Source organism: Lontra canadensis, unplaced genomic scaffold, assembly GCF_010015895.1.
Source record: "Lontra canadensis isolate GAN:19392208 unplaced genomic scaffold, GSC_riverotter_1.0 scaffold42, whole genome shotgun sequence".
Classification (NCBI taxonomy): Eukaryota; Metazoa; Chordata; class Mammalia; order Carnivora; family Mustelidae; genus Lontra; species Lontra canadensis.
In genome coordinates this window covers 16,330,969-16,348,452 of record NW_022631036.1, presented here as the reverse complement: position 1 = coordinate 16,348,452, position 17,484 = coordinate 16,330,969, and the positions used below count along the sequence as shown (strand labels likewise).

Here is a 17,484-nt window from a genome sequence, read left to right as displayed (position 1 = left end):
AGAGACGTGGGCCAAGGACGCCGAGGTTACTGTGGCGCTGGTCCAAGAATGTCACAAAAAAACTAGGATTCCTCTGTTTCAGTGTCTTCCTGTCTCTTCCCCTGGGCCAGGAACTCCTTAAACGCTGGCGCTGTGCGGCCTGCCCTACCACGCCCATGGCCCCTGGCAAAGGGAGGTACTTACTATGGTGAAACTTAATTACAACATTCTTTCTGAGGGACACATGGACACGTTTCTTTTCAGACCATGAACTCTGAGAGCAGAGGTCCCAACAGGCTGGTCCCTGTAACCCAGCCCATTGTGGCACAGTGCAGTGGGAGGTGAGTGAATGGCTTGGTGAATGACTGGCTCACTTGAAATGAAGGGATGATTTAAGTGAAAACATTAAGGAGGTAAAAACAAAAAACAAAAAAATCCCACAAAAGGGGCGCCTGGGTGGCTCAGTGGGTTGAGCCGTTCCCTTCAGCTCAGGTCATGATCTCAGGGTCCTCTGATTGAGTCCTGCGTCTGGGTCTATGCTCAGCAGGGAGCCTGCTTCCCTCTCTCTCTGCCTGCTTCTCTGCCTACTTGTGATTGCTATCTGTCAAATAAATAAATAAAATATTTAAAAAACAAACAAAAAAACTCACAAAAGCATGGGATAATTTCTTGAAAACCTGTCATTCTTTTCTCATAAATTAAAAGGATTTTAAGGGGGGCGCCTGGGTAGCTCAGAGGCTTCCCTCCCCCCCAACCCTGCCTGCCTCTCTGCCTGCTTGTGATCGCTCTCTCTGCCAAAGAAATAAAACAAAATTAAAAAAAGAAGAAATCTGAATACAGAGAACATGTTTCAGAAAGGATTTGAAAAGTACAAAATCTGGAAATTAGAGGTTGACATCAATCTATAGTAGCAGTAGAAACTTTTTATGTAAAGGGCTAATTATGTACTAAACATTTAGATTTTGAGGGGCGCCTGGGTGGCTCAGTAGGTTAAGCATCTGCCTTTGGCTCAGGTCATGATCCCAGGATACTGGGACTGAGCCCCGTGTTGGGCTCCCTGCACAGCGGGAAGCCTGCTTCTCTCTCTTCCCACTCACTCTCTCAAATAAAATCTTAAAAAAAACAAAAACCATTTAATTTTAATTTTTTAAAGATTTTATTTATTTACTTGACAGACAGAGATCACAAGTAGGCAGAAAGGCAGGCAGAGAGAGAGAAGGCACCCCCAAAAACCATTTTAGACTTTAAGAGACATTTGATCTCTGTTTTAACTATTAAATATTCAGTAACTATTTGCTATAGTAGTAGTATAAAAGCAATCATAGACAAAGCATAAATGAATGAGCTTGGCTGTATCCTAATAAAACTTTACTTATAAATTATAAATTTCATAAAATTATCACATCATGATATTCCTTTGCTTAAAATAATGACTTAAAAATATGACTGCCAAGGGTTGCCTGGGTGGCTCAGTGGGTTAAAGCCTCTGCCTCCGGCTCACGTCATGATCCCAGGGTCCTGGGATTGAGCCCCGCGTCAGGCTCTTTGCTCAGCGGGGAGCCTGCTTTCTTCTCTCTCTCTGCCTGCCTCTCTGCCTACTTGTGATCTCTCTGTCAAATTAAAAAAAAAAAAAAAAAGACTGCCAAAATAATTAAAAACAACAACAACAACAACAACAACAAATCATGAATGCCACTCTTGACTCATAGGCTTTACAAAAGTATGTTGTAATTTGCCAACCCCTCCTTAATTTATTAGCAAAATCCTTGATAGTTTATAACCTCTTTAAAAAGAACAAAAATAGTGAACATTAGAAACCAATCCATGTAGAGTAAGAATAAATCATGCCAGCTTTATCAAAACACGTTCTTTCTCTTTTTCTTTCTTTCTTTTTTTTTTTTTTTTAAAGATTTTATTTGACAGATAAAAACAGAGCATTAGTAGGCAGAGCAGCAGACAGAGGAACAGGGAGAAGCAGGCTCTCCACTGAGCAGGGAGCCTAATGTGGGGCTTGATCCCAGGACCCTCTCTCTCCCCCTTTCTTTCTCCCTCCCTCTCTCTCCCTTTTTCTCTCTCTCTCTGTCCCTCCCTCCCTTTCTTCCTAGTAGGCTCCATCATTGCAGGGGTTGAACTCATGACCCTGAGATCAAGACCTGAGCTGAAATCAAGAATCAGATACAACCCACTGAGCCACCCAGGTGCTCCCTGTTCAATCCTTTGAATTAAAACTTAGATAAGGACATAAAAGGGAAATTCATACAAATTACAAATGTCTATCACTTGGGAGTAATAACCACTCTAATAGTCAAGTACGATATGATTGAACTGAGGTTTCGAAAAGATACCACACTAGGCTAAAACTAGCAAGCTAAAATTTAATAGACTTAAATATGGTTACAATTACATTTTAAAAAATTAAATGCTCAATACCTGAAGAAGTTCTAGAAACTTGTTGCACAACAATGTGAATATACTTAACACTGCTGAACTGCACACTTTAAAATGGCTACAGTGGTAAATTTTATGTGTTTTATACCACAAAAAAGAAAAAAAATGACTAAAATAAAATGAAACACACAACTGGCTGGAGCTTAAGAAAAGACTTCCAGCAACACTTGGGTGGCTCAGTCAGTTAAGCATCTGCCTTTGGCTCAGGTCATGATCCCAGGGTCCTGGAATCAAGTCCTGCATCGGGCTCCTTGCTCAGCAGGGAGTCTGCTTCTCCCTCTGCCTGCAGCCCAATACCTGTGCTCGCTGACAACTAAATAAATAAAATCTTTAAAAAAACAGGAAGACTTTGAAGAAGAAGAGAAGTGTGACTATAGGCCAAATCAAGCTGGTACGAGATGGCACCTTAAACCCTTGTAACATATAAAGCACAATGTAAGAAGAAATGTGCACAATAATCAGCCCGCGCACAGAAGTGTTTCTATTTCCCAGTGTAATATACATTTTTTAAGATTTTATTTATTTATTTGACAGAGATCACAAGTAGGCAGAAAGGCAGGCAGAGACGGGTGGAGGGGGAAGCAGGCTCCCTGCTGAGCAGAGAGCCCGATGTGGGTTGATCCCAGGACCCTGGGATCATGACCTGAGCCGAAGGCAGAGGCTTTAACCCACTGAGCCACCCATGAGCCCCCCCCCAGTGTAATATTTTAAACCAGCAATGGCAGGAGGGCAATAACATAAAAAGCTTATTGAAATGTAGGAGATAAAAAATATTTAGCCCAAGGATGTCTAGCCTGGAGGAGACAATATATATACAGAATATAAACTATTTAAATATTTGAGGGTAAGCTATAAAAGAAATTAAACTTATCTTTCTTATTTTAGATGACAAAACTTTGACCAATTTGTCAAAGTTTACACAGAAGCAGATTTGTGTTCATGTTCATTATGTGGTGTCCCAAAACTCTTGGTGCAGTTTTAAACTTTTTAATGACTTTCAAAGGGTAAATGCTATAAATATATAAAAAAATAAACACTTAAAAGTTGATTTAAATTTGGGACGCCTGGGTGGCTCAGTTGGTTAAGCAGCTGCCTTCAGCTCAGGTCATGATCCCAGCGTCCTGGGATCGAGTCTGACATCGAGCTCCTTGCTTGTCAGGGAGCCTGCTTCTCCCTCTGCCACTCTGCCTGCCATTCTGTCTGCCTGTGCTCGCTCTCTCTCCCTCTTTCTCTCTGACAGATAAATAAATAAAATCCTTAAAAAAAAAAAAAAAGGCTAAAAAGTTGATTTAAATTTAATACTTACAGTTTGAGAAATTTTGAATATGCTTTTAGTTTTCCGTCCCTCTGACTGAAGACAGAATATGTTAAGTACATTAAGTTTTTTTTTTAAAGGACTTATTTATTGGAGAGAGTAAGAGAGCAGAAGGAGGGGCAGAGGGAGAGGAAGAGAGAATCCCAAGCAGACTCCACACTGAGCACAGAGCCCACCTCAGGGCTTGATCCCACAACCCTGAGATCATGATCTAAGCCTAAACCAAGAGTTGGACGCCCAAATGACTGCGCTATCCAGGTGCCCCTAAATTTTTTTTTTAATTAAAGAGAGATTTTTTTTTTTTTTTAGCTAGTCCATATTAGGTACTAGAGTCTTTTTTCTTTTTTTAAAGATTTTATTTATTTATTTGAAAGACAGAGATCACAAGTAGGCAGAGTCAGGCAGAGAGAGCAGGGGGAAGCAGGCTCCCCGCCGAGCAGAGAGCCCTATGTGGAGCTTGATCCCAGGACTCTGGGATCATGACCTGAGCTGAAGACAGAGGCTTTAACCCACTGAGCCACTCAGGCGCCCCTAGGTGCCAGAGTCTTGCAGAGCTGACCATTTAGAGAAACTGTAGATATTATTCTTGTTTGAATTAGATGACTTGTAAAATCCCTCTCAATTCTAAGATTCTCAAGTTTTTTTTTTTTTTTTTTATTTAAAGATTTTATTTATTTATCTGACAGACAGAGATCACAAGCAGGCAGAGAGGCAGGCAGAGGGGCGGGAGGTGGGGGAAGCAGGCTCCCTGCCGAGCAGAGAGCCCGATGTGGGGCTCCATCCCAGGACCCTGAGACCATGACCTGAGCCGAAGGCAGAAGCTTAAACCACTGAGCCACCCAGGTGCCCCTAAGATTCTCTGCCTACTTGTGATCTTTGCCTGTGAAATAAATAATAAGTAAAATCTTTAAAAACATTATAATCCAATTGTAATTAATTCTAATTCAGGAATATTTCTTACAGTATGCCTATAGAGAGAAACTGTCATTAAAGAATCATTATCATTCCATAATGGATTCATTTCCTTTTTTTTTTTTTAATTTAAGATTTTTATTTATTTATTTGACAGAGAGAGATCACAAGTAGAGAGGCAGGCAGAGAGAGAGAGAGGGAAGCAGGCTCCCTGCTGAGCAGAGAGCCCGATTTTTTTTTTTTTTTTTTAAGTAATCTCCATGCCCAACATGGAGCTCAAACTCATGAACCTGAGATCAAGATTCACATACTCTCCCAATTAAACCAGCCAGGCACCACATAACGGACTCATTTCTAAATTATAAGTCACTTAAATTATTAAACCTTTAATATGACAATACCTTTGCATGCTTCAGTTCTAACTCTGCCAGTTCCACTAAATTTTTTCTGAATGCAGCAACTCTTCTTGTCTTAAAATCTATAAGTTCTGTGAACAAAAGAGATTAGGATTAACTATTTAACCCACATAATAGTTTAAAGTATACCTTATGATTAAAGGGTAAGGTTAACAGTACCTTGTTTTGCAGATTCAGATATTTTTTCAAATTTCTGACAACATAATTGTTGGGAGGTTTCAGCCTGCAGAACATCTTTATTTTTTGCTCTTGCTTTATCCAGTGCTTTATTAGCATTTTCATAATCCACTAGTGACCTAGATCTTCGATAGAGGAGATCCTATAAAACAGAATGCTTCACAGTAATATATGCTGCATGTTTCTAATAGTTACTCGCAACCACCATCATCAGAGCAAACACACCATGAATGCCATACATGCCAGCTACTCTTCTCAACTGTTTTTAATAACAGCTTTACTGAGATAAATTCACATACATGTAACTCATTCAAAGTGCCAATTCAACGGTTTTCAGCATTCTCACAGAATTGTTTAACCATTACTACAATCAATTTAAAAACAATTTTGTTACCCAAAAGGAAACCCCATATTCATCAGCAGTCATTCTTCACTTCCTCTCATGCACCCCTCACCCCCAACCACTAATTTGCTGTCTCTATACATTTGCTTATTCTGGACATTTCATTAAAAAAAAAAAAAAAAAAAAAAAAAGATGGAATCATATAATATGTGGCCTTTTCTGTCTGGCTTTCTTTACTTAGCATAAAGTTTCAAGTTCATTCATGTTTTTGTGTGAACCAGTACTTCATTCCTTTTATTGCTAAATAACATATCATTGTATGGAAATACCACACTGATTTATCCACTTATCAATCAATAAGACATTTGGTTTGTTTCCACATTTTGCCCATTATGAATAATGCTGTTTTGAACATGTTTTCCTTTCTCTTTCATATCTCATTACTTAGGAGTGGAATTGCTGGGTCACTTGGTAATTCTATGTTGAACCTTTTGAGAAACTGCCAGATTAGCAGCTGCACCACTTTACACTCCAATGACTCTTCATGAGGGTTCTAATTTCTACACATCCTTGGCAACACTTATCTGTCCTTTTGGTTAAAGCCACCTAGTGGGTGTGATATGGTATCTTATTGTGGTTTTGTTTTGTTAGTAAAGATTTTATTTTTTAAGTAATCTCTACACCCAATGTAGGGCTTGAACTTACAACCCCAAAATCAAGAGTTGCATGTTCTGGGGCGCCTGGGTGGCTCAGTGGGTTAAGCCTCTGCCTTCGGCTCGGGTCATGATCTCGGGGTCCTGGGATCGAGCCCCACATCAGGCTCTCTGCTCAGCGGGGAGCCTGCTTCCCTCTCTCTCTCTCTTCCTGCCTCTCTGCCTACTTGTGATCTCGGTCTGTCAAATAAACAAATAAACAAACAAACAAACAAAAAAAAGAGTTGCATATTCTACCTATTAAGCCAGCCAGGTATCCCTTGCTGTGGTTTTGATTTGCATTTCCCTGATAGCTAATGTCGTTGAGCATCTTTTTATGAATTCACTGGCTGGCTGTATGTTTTCTTTGGAGAAAGGATTATTCAAGTCCTTTGCCTATTTTTTAATTGGGCTATTTGTCTTCTTACTGAGTATTAAGAGTTCTTCGTATTTTCTGGATACCAGTTGCTTAATTAGGGACTTGTATGATTTGCAAATATTTTCTCCCCGTCTATGGGTTGTCTTTCCACTTTTCTTCACGGTGTACTTTAACACACACAAGTTTTTAATTTTAATAAAGTTCGTCCAATTTATTATTTTTCCTTTGGTTCCTGTGCTCCTGGTGTCATATCCAAGAAACCAATGTCCAATCAGAAGTCACAAGATTAGTATTTGTTTTTTTCTAAAAGTATTACAGTTGTTATGTTTAGGTCTTTGATCAATTTTTTTTCTTTTAAAGATTTGATTTATTTATTTGACAAAGAGAGAGCACAAGTAGGCAGAGAGGCAGGCAGAGAGAGAGGGGGAAGCAGGCTCCCCACTAAGCACAGAGTCCAATGCGGGGCTCAATCCCAGGACCCTGAGATCATGACCTGAGCCGAAGGCAGACGCTTAGCCCACTGAGCCACCCAGGTGCCCCAGGTCTTTGATCAATTTTGAGCATATTTTTATACATAGTATGAGGAAGGGGTCTAGCTTTATTTTCATGTGACTATTCAGATGACACAGTACCATTTATTGAAAAGTCTATTCTTTTCCCCCCAAAACTGTCTTAGGACCTTTGTTAAGAATCAGTTGATTGGGACGCCTGGGTGGCTCAGTGGGTTAAGCCTCTGCCTTCGGCTCAGGTCATGATCTCGGGGTCCTGGGATCGAGTCCCGCATCGGGCTCTCTGCTCCCCAGGGAGCCTGCTTCCCCTTCTCTCTCTCTGCCTGCCTCTCTGCCTACTTGTGATCTCTGTCTGTCAAATAAATAAATAAAATCTTAAAAAAAAAAAAAAAAAGAATCAGTTGATTGGGTGCCTGGGTGGCTCAGTTGGTTTACCTTTGCCTCAGGTCATGATCCTGGGGTCCTGGGATTGAGCCCCACATAGGGTTCCCTGCTCAGCACAGAGTCTGTTTCTCCCTTTCAGTCTGCCCCTCCCCCAGTCTGTGCTCATATGTGCTCTGTTGTTAAGTAAATAAATAAATAAGAAGTGGTCAATGTGAAAAGGCCCTACTATATGACACTCTGGAAGAGGCTAATCTATGGAGATGTTAAAAAAAAAAAGAACATTAAAAATTTAAGGGGAAAGAGGACAAATAGATGGAGCAGAGAGGAGTTTTGGGGCAGTGAAAACTATTCTGTTTATAATGGTGATGCTTATAATGGTAGATAAGTATCATTACACATTTCTCCAAACAAAAAAGAATATGTAACACTAAGAGTGAGCTCTAGTGTAAACCATGATCTTTATTGTTTCGCTTCTTTTACTCAGCAAAATTATTCTGAGATTCATCCATATTTGTTGCATGTTTCCACGGTTCATTCCTTTTTACCGCTGAGTAGGATTCCACTGTATATATACACCACAATTTCTTTATCCATCCAGCTGTTGTTGGACATTTGGGCTGTTGCAGTTTTTGGCTATTACAAATAAAGCTGCTGTGAACATCTGTGGGAACACATGCTCTCAAATACCCAGGATTAGAATGACTGGACCACAGATGTATGTTTAATTTTTTAAGAAACTATAAAACTTTTCCAAAATATTGTATCATATTCCAACTAACAGGGTATGAAAGTTCTAGTTGCTATAATTTTTGTCAGAATTTTTCATTTTTGGGGTGCCTGGGTGGTTCAGTTGTTAAGTGTCGGCCTTCAGCTCAGGTGATGACCCCAGGGTCCTGGGATCAAGCCCCATATTGGGCTCCCTGCTCAGAGGGAAGTCTGCTTCTCCCTTTCCCTCTGCTGCTCCCCCTGCTTATGATCACTCTCCATTAAATAAATAAATAAAATCTTAAAAAAAAAAGAATTTTTCATTTTAGCCACATTCTCATTAAGGGGCATCTGTGGTGAGGGACGTCTGGGTGGCTCAGTTGGTTGAGCATGCCTTTGGCTCAGGTCATGATCTCAGGGTCCTGGGATCAAGCCTCATGATGGGCTTCACGATCAGTGGGGAGTCTGCCTGAGGATTCTCTCTCCCGCTGCTCCCCCCACATGTGCACACACATGCTTTCTCTAAAATAAATACATAAATCTTAAAACAAGAAAAAAAAAGGTGTGTGGTTCCCCCCCAGCTGTTTAATAAATATTAAATATCTTTTAAACAGCTATTTACTTATTTAATTACTTATTATATTCAAGAACAGTTAGCATGCAATGTTACATTAGTTTCAGGTATGCAACAGTGATCTGACCACTCTATGCTATGCTGTGCTCACCGCAAGTGTTAATGCCCATCTGACACCATACACTGCTATTATACTATTGTTGATTCCCATATTCCCTCTGCTGTAGGTAGTTTTAATTTTTGCAATTAAATTTCAATTCCTTCTTGTGGTCACTAAAAAGTCTGGATTTACTTTTATTTATTTTTTATTTTTTAAATTTTTATTTATTTATTTATTATTTTTAAAGATTTTGTTTATTTGTCAGAGAGAGAGAGAGAGCGCGCGCGCACGCACGCACAAGCAGGCAGAGTAGCAGGCAGAGGTGGAGAATGAGGCAGGCTTCCTGCAGAACATGGAGCCCGATGCAGGACCCGATCCCAGGATCCTGGGATCACGGCCTGAGGCAAAGGCAGCAGCTTAACCGACTAAGCCACACCCAGGCATCCCTGGATTTACTTTTAAAGCCATGTTCTAAAAAGTTATGTATTAACAACTATAATATTATAATAAAATAATGAATTTAGTGTTTCAAGTGAATAACTCATTTTGTCCCTATCTACCCCAATGTAAATGGTTTGTAAGACATAATCTGGCAAAATAATTTGATGTGGACAGTATATTTCCAAGTACCTAAGTCCTCAAAGTTAGAAAGATTATTTATAACTTGTTTATTTATTTAAGTAATCTCTCTCTCTTTTTTTCTTTTTTTTTTTTAAGATTTTATTTATTTGAGAGAGAGACACAGCGAGAGGGAACACAAGCAGGGGGAGTGGGAGAGGGAGAAGCTGGCTTCCTGCTGATTAGGGAGCTGGACGTCCACGGGGCTTGATCCCAGGACCCTGAGACCATGACCCAAGCCGAAGGCAGATGCGTAACGACTGAGCCACCCAGGCACCCCTTAAGAAATCTCTTTACTTTGCATGATGATTGCACTCACGATCCCGAGATCAGGAATCATATGCTCTTCCAACTGAGACAGCCAGGCACTCCTATAATTTTTTTTAAGTAAGCTCTATGCCCAACACAGGGCTTGAACTCAAGACCCTGAGATCAAGAGCTGCATGATCAGCCCCCCAAGTGCCCCAAGGGTTATTTATAACTTGATAAGGAATGAAAAACTGGTGGTCAAAGCACCACTGATCACATGGGAATTTTTTGTACAATATATCAATTCATAAATTAACACTGAATTTAGAATGTCTTTTTTCCCCCAAGATTTTATTTATTCGACAGAGAGAGAGAGTACAAGCAGGGGGAGCGGCAGGGAGAGGAAAAATCGGGCTCCTGCTAAGCAGAGATCCCAACGTGGGGCTTGATCCCAGGACCTGAGCTGAAAGCAAGACACCCAACCTACTTAGCCACCCAGGCGCCCCAGCCTCTTTTTGTTTTTTTCTTTAAGATTTTATTTGTTTACGTGTGAGGTAGCAAGAGCATACGTATAAGCAGGGGGAGCAGCAGAGGGAGAGGAAGCAGCAGGCTCCCGCTGAGCAGGGAGCCTCATGTGAGGCTTGATTCCAGGACCCCAGGATCATGACCTGAGCTGAACGAAGGCAGATGCTTAACTGAGCCACCCAGGTACCCCGAATTAAGAATATCTGAGCCACTAAGTTTTTAGTGCTTTTTCAGATGTTTCCGTTAAACATTTTTTTGGATTAGTTAAGAGTTTCAGTCTTGCACATAGACAGACTTCCAAAAGGAAATTTGAGTTGCCTTAAAATAAAACATACCCTGGTTTTACAGTTCTCTCACTCACAACAAAGGACTTAGGAGTCCTTTAGCTATAGAGACTGTTATTTGGGGATTTTATTTTTTGTTTTGTAGGCATCTTACCCAAATGAATATACCAAATTCATTAAAAAAAGTTTTAGATTATACTATATCAGAAGTTTATAGAGTAAACTTTTATGTGGGGATCCTTGACCAACAATTTGTAAAAGGAGAGCAAAAAATTCACACTTGAAAATCTAATTTAAGATCAAGAGATAATCATTAACAATCTTAAGTCTAACAACCTCTAAGGCTTTTGGTAAAGAGATGGCTTTTTGTAAAATAGTCCATTTTAAAAAACAATGAACAGTCAAATTACCTTAGCAGCTTGAGATTCCCTTAAGTAATATTTTAAAAGGTCGGAAAGTTTGAGGTCCTCATCAGCAGACACTCGTGCTTCTATTTTCTGAAAAAGGGGGGGGGAAATCCAGCATTTAATTAGCAGTTATATTCTACAGCCAATGTTTTCTTTAATTATTCAAAAAAAAATTAAAGTTAAAAATAACTATAGTATCCATTATCCATTCCTATTTAACCTAAATTTCCCTGCTTTCTCCTTTCTACTAGACTATTACTTTACTTCAGGACTCTGACAAAAAAATGAACAGAAAAAAGGATGAAATCAAATGAGATTAGTGAATTTATGGAAGAACTCTATATTTGACTCAAGTTCTTGGCAATAATGAGTTTCAGTATCATCTTTCAGCATCACTTATATTTCTTTCTTGTTACATCATTTCAGTGATAAAGGATGGGTGTCCTGGGTGGCTGAGTCTCTTGACTCTTGATTTTGGCTCAGGTCATGATCTCGGGGTTGTTGAGATTGAGCCCATGCTGGGCTCCATGATGCGGGTGCAGCCTGCTTAAGATTCTCTCTTCCTCTCCCTCTGCCCCTCCCCCTAAAAAAAAAAGTGAAGGAAGACTAGGAAATTCAAATCAATCTTCCTACTGATAACAACCAAAAAACAGTCAAAACGTTAACAAAATGTGCCTGAAGACATGAAAGAGTAATAAACAGATGTGTTTAGTTTGAACTGGGATAAAATGCGAAGCAGCCTTGTTAGACTAAAAAGATTAAACTATTTAATTCGGTTTGGAGACAGAAAATAAAAAAAAGATGTGTTTGTCAACCAAATACAAAATAGGGACCTTGTTTGAACCCTAACTCAAATGAACTCCACTGTAAAAAGCCATCTGCATCTATATACTCAATATTTGATGAAATTAAGGGGAAATCATTGATAATTATATTGACGATATTAAATTCTTTTTAAAGTGTTTTTAACATTTATTTGAGATAAAGAGGGAGAGAGAGAGAACTTGAGTGGTGAGGAGGGGCAGAGAGAGAGGGAGAAGCAGGTTCCCCACTGAGCAAGGAGCCTGCTGTGGGGCCTGATCCCTGGACGTTGACATCATGCATCACGACTTAAACCAAAAGCAGGCCTTCAACCAACAGAGCCACCCGGGCACCCCTTGACTATATTAAAATTAATTCTTATCTTTTTTAAAAAAGATATGCATAGGGACGTCTGGGTGGCTCAGTTGGTTAAGCGGCTGCCTTCGGCTCAGGTCATGATCCCAGTGTCCTGGGATCAAGTCCCATATCAGGCTCCTTGCTCCGCAGGGAACCTGCTTCTCCCTCTGCCTCTGCCTGCCTCTCGGCCTACTTGTGATCTCTCAATCTCTCTCTCTGACAAACAAATAAATAAAATCTTTGGAAAAAAAAAAAAAAGATATGCACAAAGGGTAGAAAAAAAATGGATATGCACTTTAGGGGAAAAAGCACTTCTAAGCAATGCTGAAAATGTTAATCATCCAGGAAATCTGGGGGACACACGTACAGGAATACTTTGTATATATATTTTTTTAAGATTTTATTTATTTATTTGACAGACAGAGATCAGAAATAGGCAGAGAGGCAGGCAGAGAGAGAGGGAGAAGCAGGCTCCCTGCTGAGCAGAGAGCCTGATGCAGGGCTTGATTCCAGGACCCTGGGATCATGATCTGAGCCGAAGGCAGAGGTTTTAACCCACTGAGCCACCCAGGCGCCCCAGGTGTACTGGTCTTTTTAAAAAAATATTTTATTTATTCATCTGAGAGAGCAAGAGAGGGCGTGCATGAGTGGAGGAGAAACGCAGAGGGAGAGGGAACAGCAGACTCCTCACTGAGCAGTGAGTCCAACGTGGGGCTCAATCCCAGGACCCTGAGATCATGACCCAAGCCAAAGGCAGATGCTTAATCCACTGAGCCACAATAATTTTTGTATTATTCCTGAAACCTTTCTGTAAGTCTGAAATTACTGCTGAAATAAAGTTAAAATTTAAAAACCCTACAAATCTAGCAGAATAACTAAAATAAAAAAGATAACAAATATTGTAAACTTGTGTAGCAACCCACTACTCACATTTATTCTGGTGGGAATGTAAACTGGTACAATCACTTTGGGGAAATAGTTTGGCAAACTACAAAAGCTTTTCACATGGAGACCCTATGACCCCTAATTCTCCCCCTGGTTATACACACCCAATGGAAATATACACTTATTTTCAGCTGAAGATATGCAAGAATGGTCTTAGAAGTACTATTTGTAAACAGCCACAAACTACAAACTGTCCAAATTCCTACCAACAGTAGAACAGATGAGTAAGTTCAGGTATATTCTTTTTTTTGTTGTTTAATGTATTTATTTGACAGAGAGAGATCAGAAGCAGGCAGACAGAGAGAGAGAGAGAGGAGAAAGTAGGCTCCCCGCTGAGCAGGGAGCCCGATGCGGGACTCGATCCCAGGACCCTGAGATCATGACCTGAGCCGAAGGCAGAGGCCTTAACCTACTGAGCCACCCAGGCACCCCAGTTCAGGTATATTCTTACAAAGGAAAGCTATACAGCAAGAAGAATGGAGGAACTATACAAACATGCAACAACATTGATGAATCTCACGTACATAGCATTGAGTGAATGAAACCAGACATAAAAGAATACATACTGCATAAAGCATTTATATAAAATGCGAAAATAAAATTAACCTCTGCTGTTAGAAGCTAAGATAGTGCTACCCTTGAGAGAGGGGGTAACTCATAAAAGGCAGCTGAAGAGGGTCAGGGTATCTGGGTTGCTGGTAAGAATTTTATTTCCTTTTTTTTTTTTTAAAGATTTTATTTATTTATTGGACAGAGAGGGAAAGACAGCGAGAGAGGAAATACAAGCAGGGGGAGTGGGAGAGGGAGAAGCAGGCTTTCTGCTGAGTAGGGAGCCCAATGTGGGGCTCGATCCCAGGACTCTGGGATCATGACCTGAGCTGAAGGCAGACACTTAACGACTGAGCCACCCAGGCACCCCAAGAATTCTATTTCTTGATCTGGGTGTTCATTATATGGGTATGTGAAATTTGTAAAATTTCACAAGCTGTATACTTCTGGTATGTGTTCTTTCCTGTATGGTATACTTCAATATAAAGAAAAAAACTTGAAGCTTCTCAAGAAATATTCCTTTAGGGGTGCCTGGGTGGCTCAGTGGGTTAAAGCCTCTGCCTTCAGCTCAGGTCATGATCCCAGGGTCCTGGGATCGAGCCCCGCATAGGGCTCTCTGCTCAGCAGGGAGCCTGCTCCCCGCCCCCCCAGCCTGTTTCTCTGCCTACTTGTGATCTCTGTCTGTCAAATAAATAAATAAAATCTTTAAAACAAAACAAAACAAAAAATAAAAATCAATGACTTATTTATAAAAAAAAAGAAAAATATTCCTTTATAATAGAGAAATAAACTTGGAAATTTTTTTTTTAAGAGTTTATTTATTTATTTGACAGATGGAGATCACAAGTAGGCAGAGAGGCAGGCAGGGGCTTCTGAAGGCAGAGGCTTTAACCCACTAAGCCACCCAGGTGCCCCAAAATTTGAAACTTCTTAATCTAACAAATAAATGCACAAAGTATATTCAAAATTGAGTTAGATAAATTTAGATAAACAGATTTATATAAATCCAGGTAACATGTTAGTCGGATGTTGGGTGCTTTTAAATATGGCTCCTCTTCTTCTATTAAGAAGTAGAGTATTTATCCTCTCCCCTTGAATCTGGGCCCTAAGACTTACTGACCAATACAGAAGTAAGGCTGTGCCAGTTTCCAGGCCTTAATGAAACTAGCAATTTCTGCTTCCTATCTTTTGGAATGCTTGCTTTTGGAACCTAGCCACCATATTGTGAGGAAGCCTAGCCGCTCCATAGATAAGCACCATGTAGGTGTTTTAGCCAACAGCCCATGCTGAAGTCTCAGCTGAGAGCCAGCATCACCCCCCAGACATCTGAAAGAGCCTTCAGCTCATTGCAGTCCCTAGCCTTCATATGTTCCCTGTTGAGGCCCCAGACATCATGGAGCAGAGGTAAGCCATCTCTGCTCTGTCATTTCTGAATTCTTGACCTAAAGACTTCATTAGCATAATAAAAAGTTGTTGTTTTAAGCTCCCGATCTTAGGATGGTTTGTTACACAGCAAAAAAACCAGACCACCACAAAAACACTAAAAGAAATAAAGATTGTTGTGGCTACGTAGGGCAGCGTGCCACCTAGATCTCCTTCAAGAACAACTGCTTGCTGCAAGGATTATATACATTTCAGAGTCCCAACGGCAATCTCTCTAGATCCAAAACAATATGCATCCCAAGGTTCTGATGCATCCTCCCCTGCACCCAATGACAGAGCACAGAGGCAGCAGTGCCAGCCTATCCTGCCTGACACAGCAGTCTCTCTAATGAGCCACTTGGGCTCACCTGGACAAAACTTTCTTAGAACTACGCTACGATCTGAAATTCTTCCTACCCAGTCCCCTCTTCCTCTGCCCTCTCCTTTCACAGGTATAGACCTGCATTATGGTCTAAAGGCACTTCATGTCTATCCTGCTCCTTCCTCTTTGTTCTTCCCAATAATCTCTTGCACATCTAAATCCTTTTGACATCTACTTGCACATCTACTGACAAATAAAGCTATTTTGTGATAAATCCCTATTCTTTTGATGTAAACACACAGAAATCAATGATATTTTCCCAGAAAATGCTCATTGGTACAAATAACCAAAGCAGAATAATGGACCCCAGTATAACAACATTTATGTATTTAATGACTCTTTCCTCTGTGAGAGAATGTCTCCTTTCCTTGTCTTCACTACACATTATTCAATTGACAAAGTCATGCTGAACTCAGATTTCTACAATGGACTAGCCACCTCCACTCTCAGTTAAGTACCTTTAAACTCCCCCCCCCCTTTTTTTTTAAGATTTTTATTTATTTATTTGACAGACAGAGATCATAAGCAGGCAGAGAAGCAAGCAGAGAGAGAGGGGGAAGCAGGCTCCCTGCTGAGCAGAGAGCCCAATGTGGGGCTTGATCCCAGGACCCTGAGATCATGACCTGAGCTGAAGGCAGAGGCTTAACCCACTGAGCCACCCAGGTGCCCCATCCCCCCCCCTTTTTTAAAAAAGATTTTGTTATTTATTTGAGAAGAGAGAGAAAGAGAGAGAGAGAGAAATAAAGAGCATGAGAGTGTAAAGGTCAGAGGGAGAAGCAGGTTCCCCACTAAGCAGTGAGCCCAATGTGGGACTCGATTCTGGGACTCCAGGATCATGACCTTAGCCAAAGGCAGTCATTTAACCAACTGAGCCACCCAGGTGCCCAATAAACTTCTAATAAATATTTTCACTATTCTATCAACTTTATCAAAGTGTTTAAATATTACTGCATCTAAGATTGATCCCAGAAAATCAAGACTATGTCAACATTATTCTATGAATTACACCTTTCTACAATTGCCTATTTGTCTTGTATTGATACAACTCATTTTTATTTTTTAATTTTTTGAAAGATTTTATTTATTTAAGAGCGAGTGAGAGAGAGAGAGAGAGAGAGAGAGCACACGAGTGGGGAGGGCCAGAGAGTGGGAGAAGCAGAATCCCCGCTGATCGCAAAGCCCAACACCAGGCTCAATCCTGGGACTCCAGGATCATGACCTGAGTTTGAAGGCAGATGCTTAAGCTACTGAACCACCATCAGGTGCCCTGATACAATTCATTTTTAAACCAGTGTCATGGGGGATCAAAAACAGTATCATCTTGGTAAAATCATAATGAATCTAACACTTTCTTCTAGTTTACACAGATCCAGAAAAAGATCATTCTTCATAAAAATAAACGCGGTTTCATAATGAACACGTTCTCTGATCAAGAATATGAACTTTTACACAAACACCAGAAGGCCATAACCAAAAAATGAATTTCCTGAAAAAAAAAAATCAAATTTTCAAATCTAAATCTGTCTCTTCATCCTTCTGAAGTATAGCTCATCTTTCTCAATAAAGTTAAACACAACCACAACAGGAAACACATTACTATACGCAAGGACTGAGACTCCCAAAGGTTAATTTATAGTACTTACTCTTGTTTTATCAAACAGTTCTGAAACTTTGAGAAAAAACCTGGAAGGGAAAAATAGTTCATCAGAAGTCAGCTTTGAAATGATTTTTCATTTCAAATGTTCAGAGCATATGCCCCCAAAACTGTATTAATAATGAACTTTCTTATTTCATTACAGTAATATTTAATGGTCTTATTCACTGCAGACTTAACTAAGTTTCATTTAGTTTAACACCTCTGTACTTTCATCCATATGACAGATTACTTGAAAACTGTTGTTACAAAAATATCTTCCCATTTCAAGGTAACAGTCTTAGCCATACTTTTATTTATTTAGTATGTACTTTAAAAAAAAATATTTATTTATTTGAGAGAGAGAGAGAGATCACAA

General features: G+C 40.1%; 1 protein-coding gene across 1 annotated transcript in view; it reads right to left on the bottom strand.

The window, feature by feature from the left end:
* The window catches only part of SNX6 (sorting nexin 6), a 63,719-nt gene that overhangs the window by 4,726 nt on the left and 41,509 nt on the right, over nucleotides 1-17,484 (bottom strand). The window contains exons 10-13 of the mRNA XM_032871295.1: nucleotides 17,116-17,155; nucleotides 11,020-11,106; nucleotides 5,230-5,389; nucleotides 5,056-5,141 (exon numbers count right to left, since the gene is read on the bottom strand). Of these exons, the coding sequence (XP_032727186.1) occupies nucleotides 5,056-5,141; nucleotides 5,230-5,389; nucleotides 11,020-11,106; nucleotides 17,116-17,155 (373 nt within the window). The remainder of the gene's footprint in view (nucleotides 1-5,055; nucleotides 5,142-5,229; nucleotides 5,390-11,019; nucleotides 11,107-17,115; nucleotides 17,156-17,484) is intronic.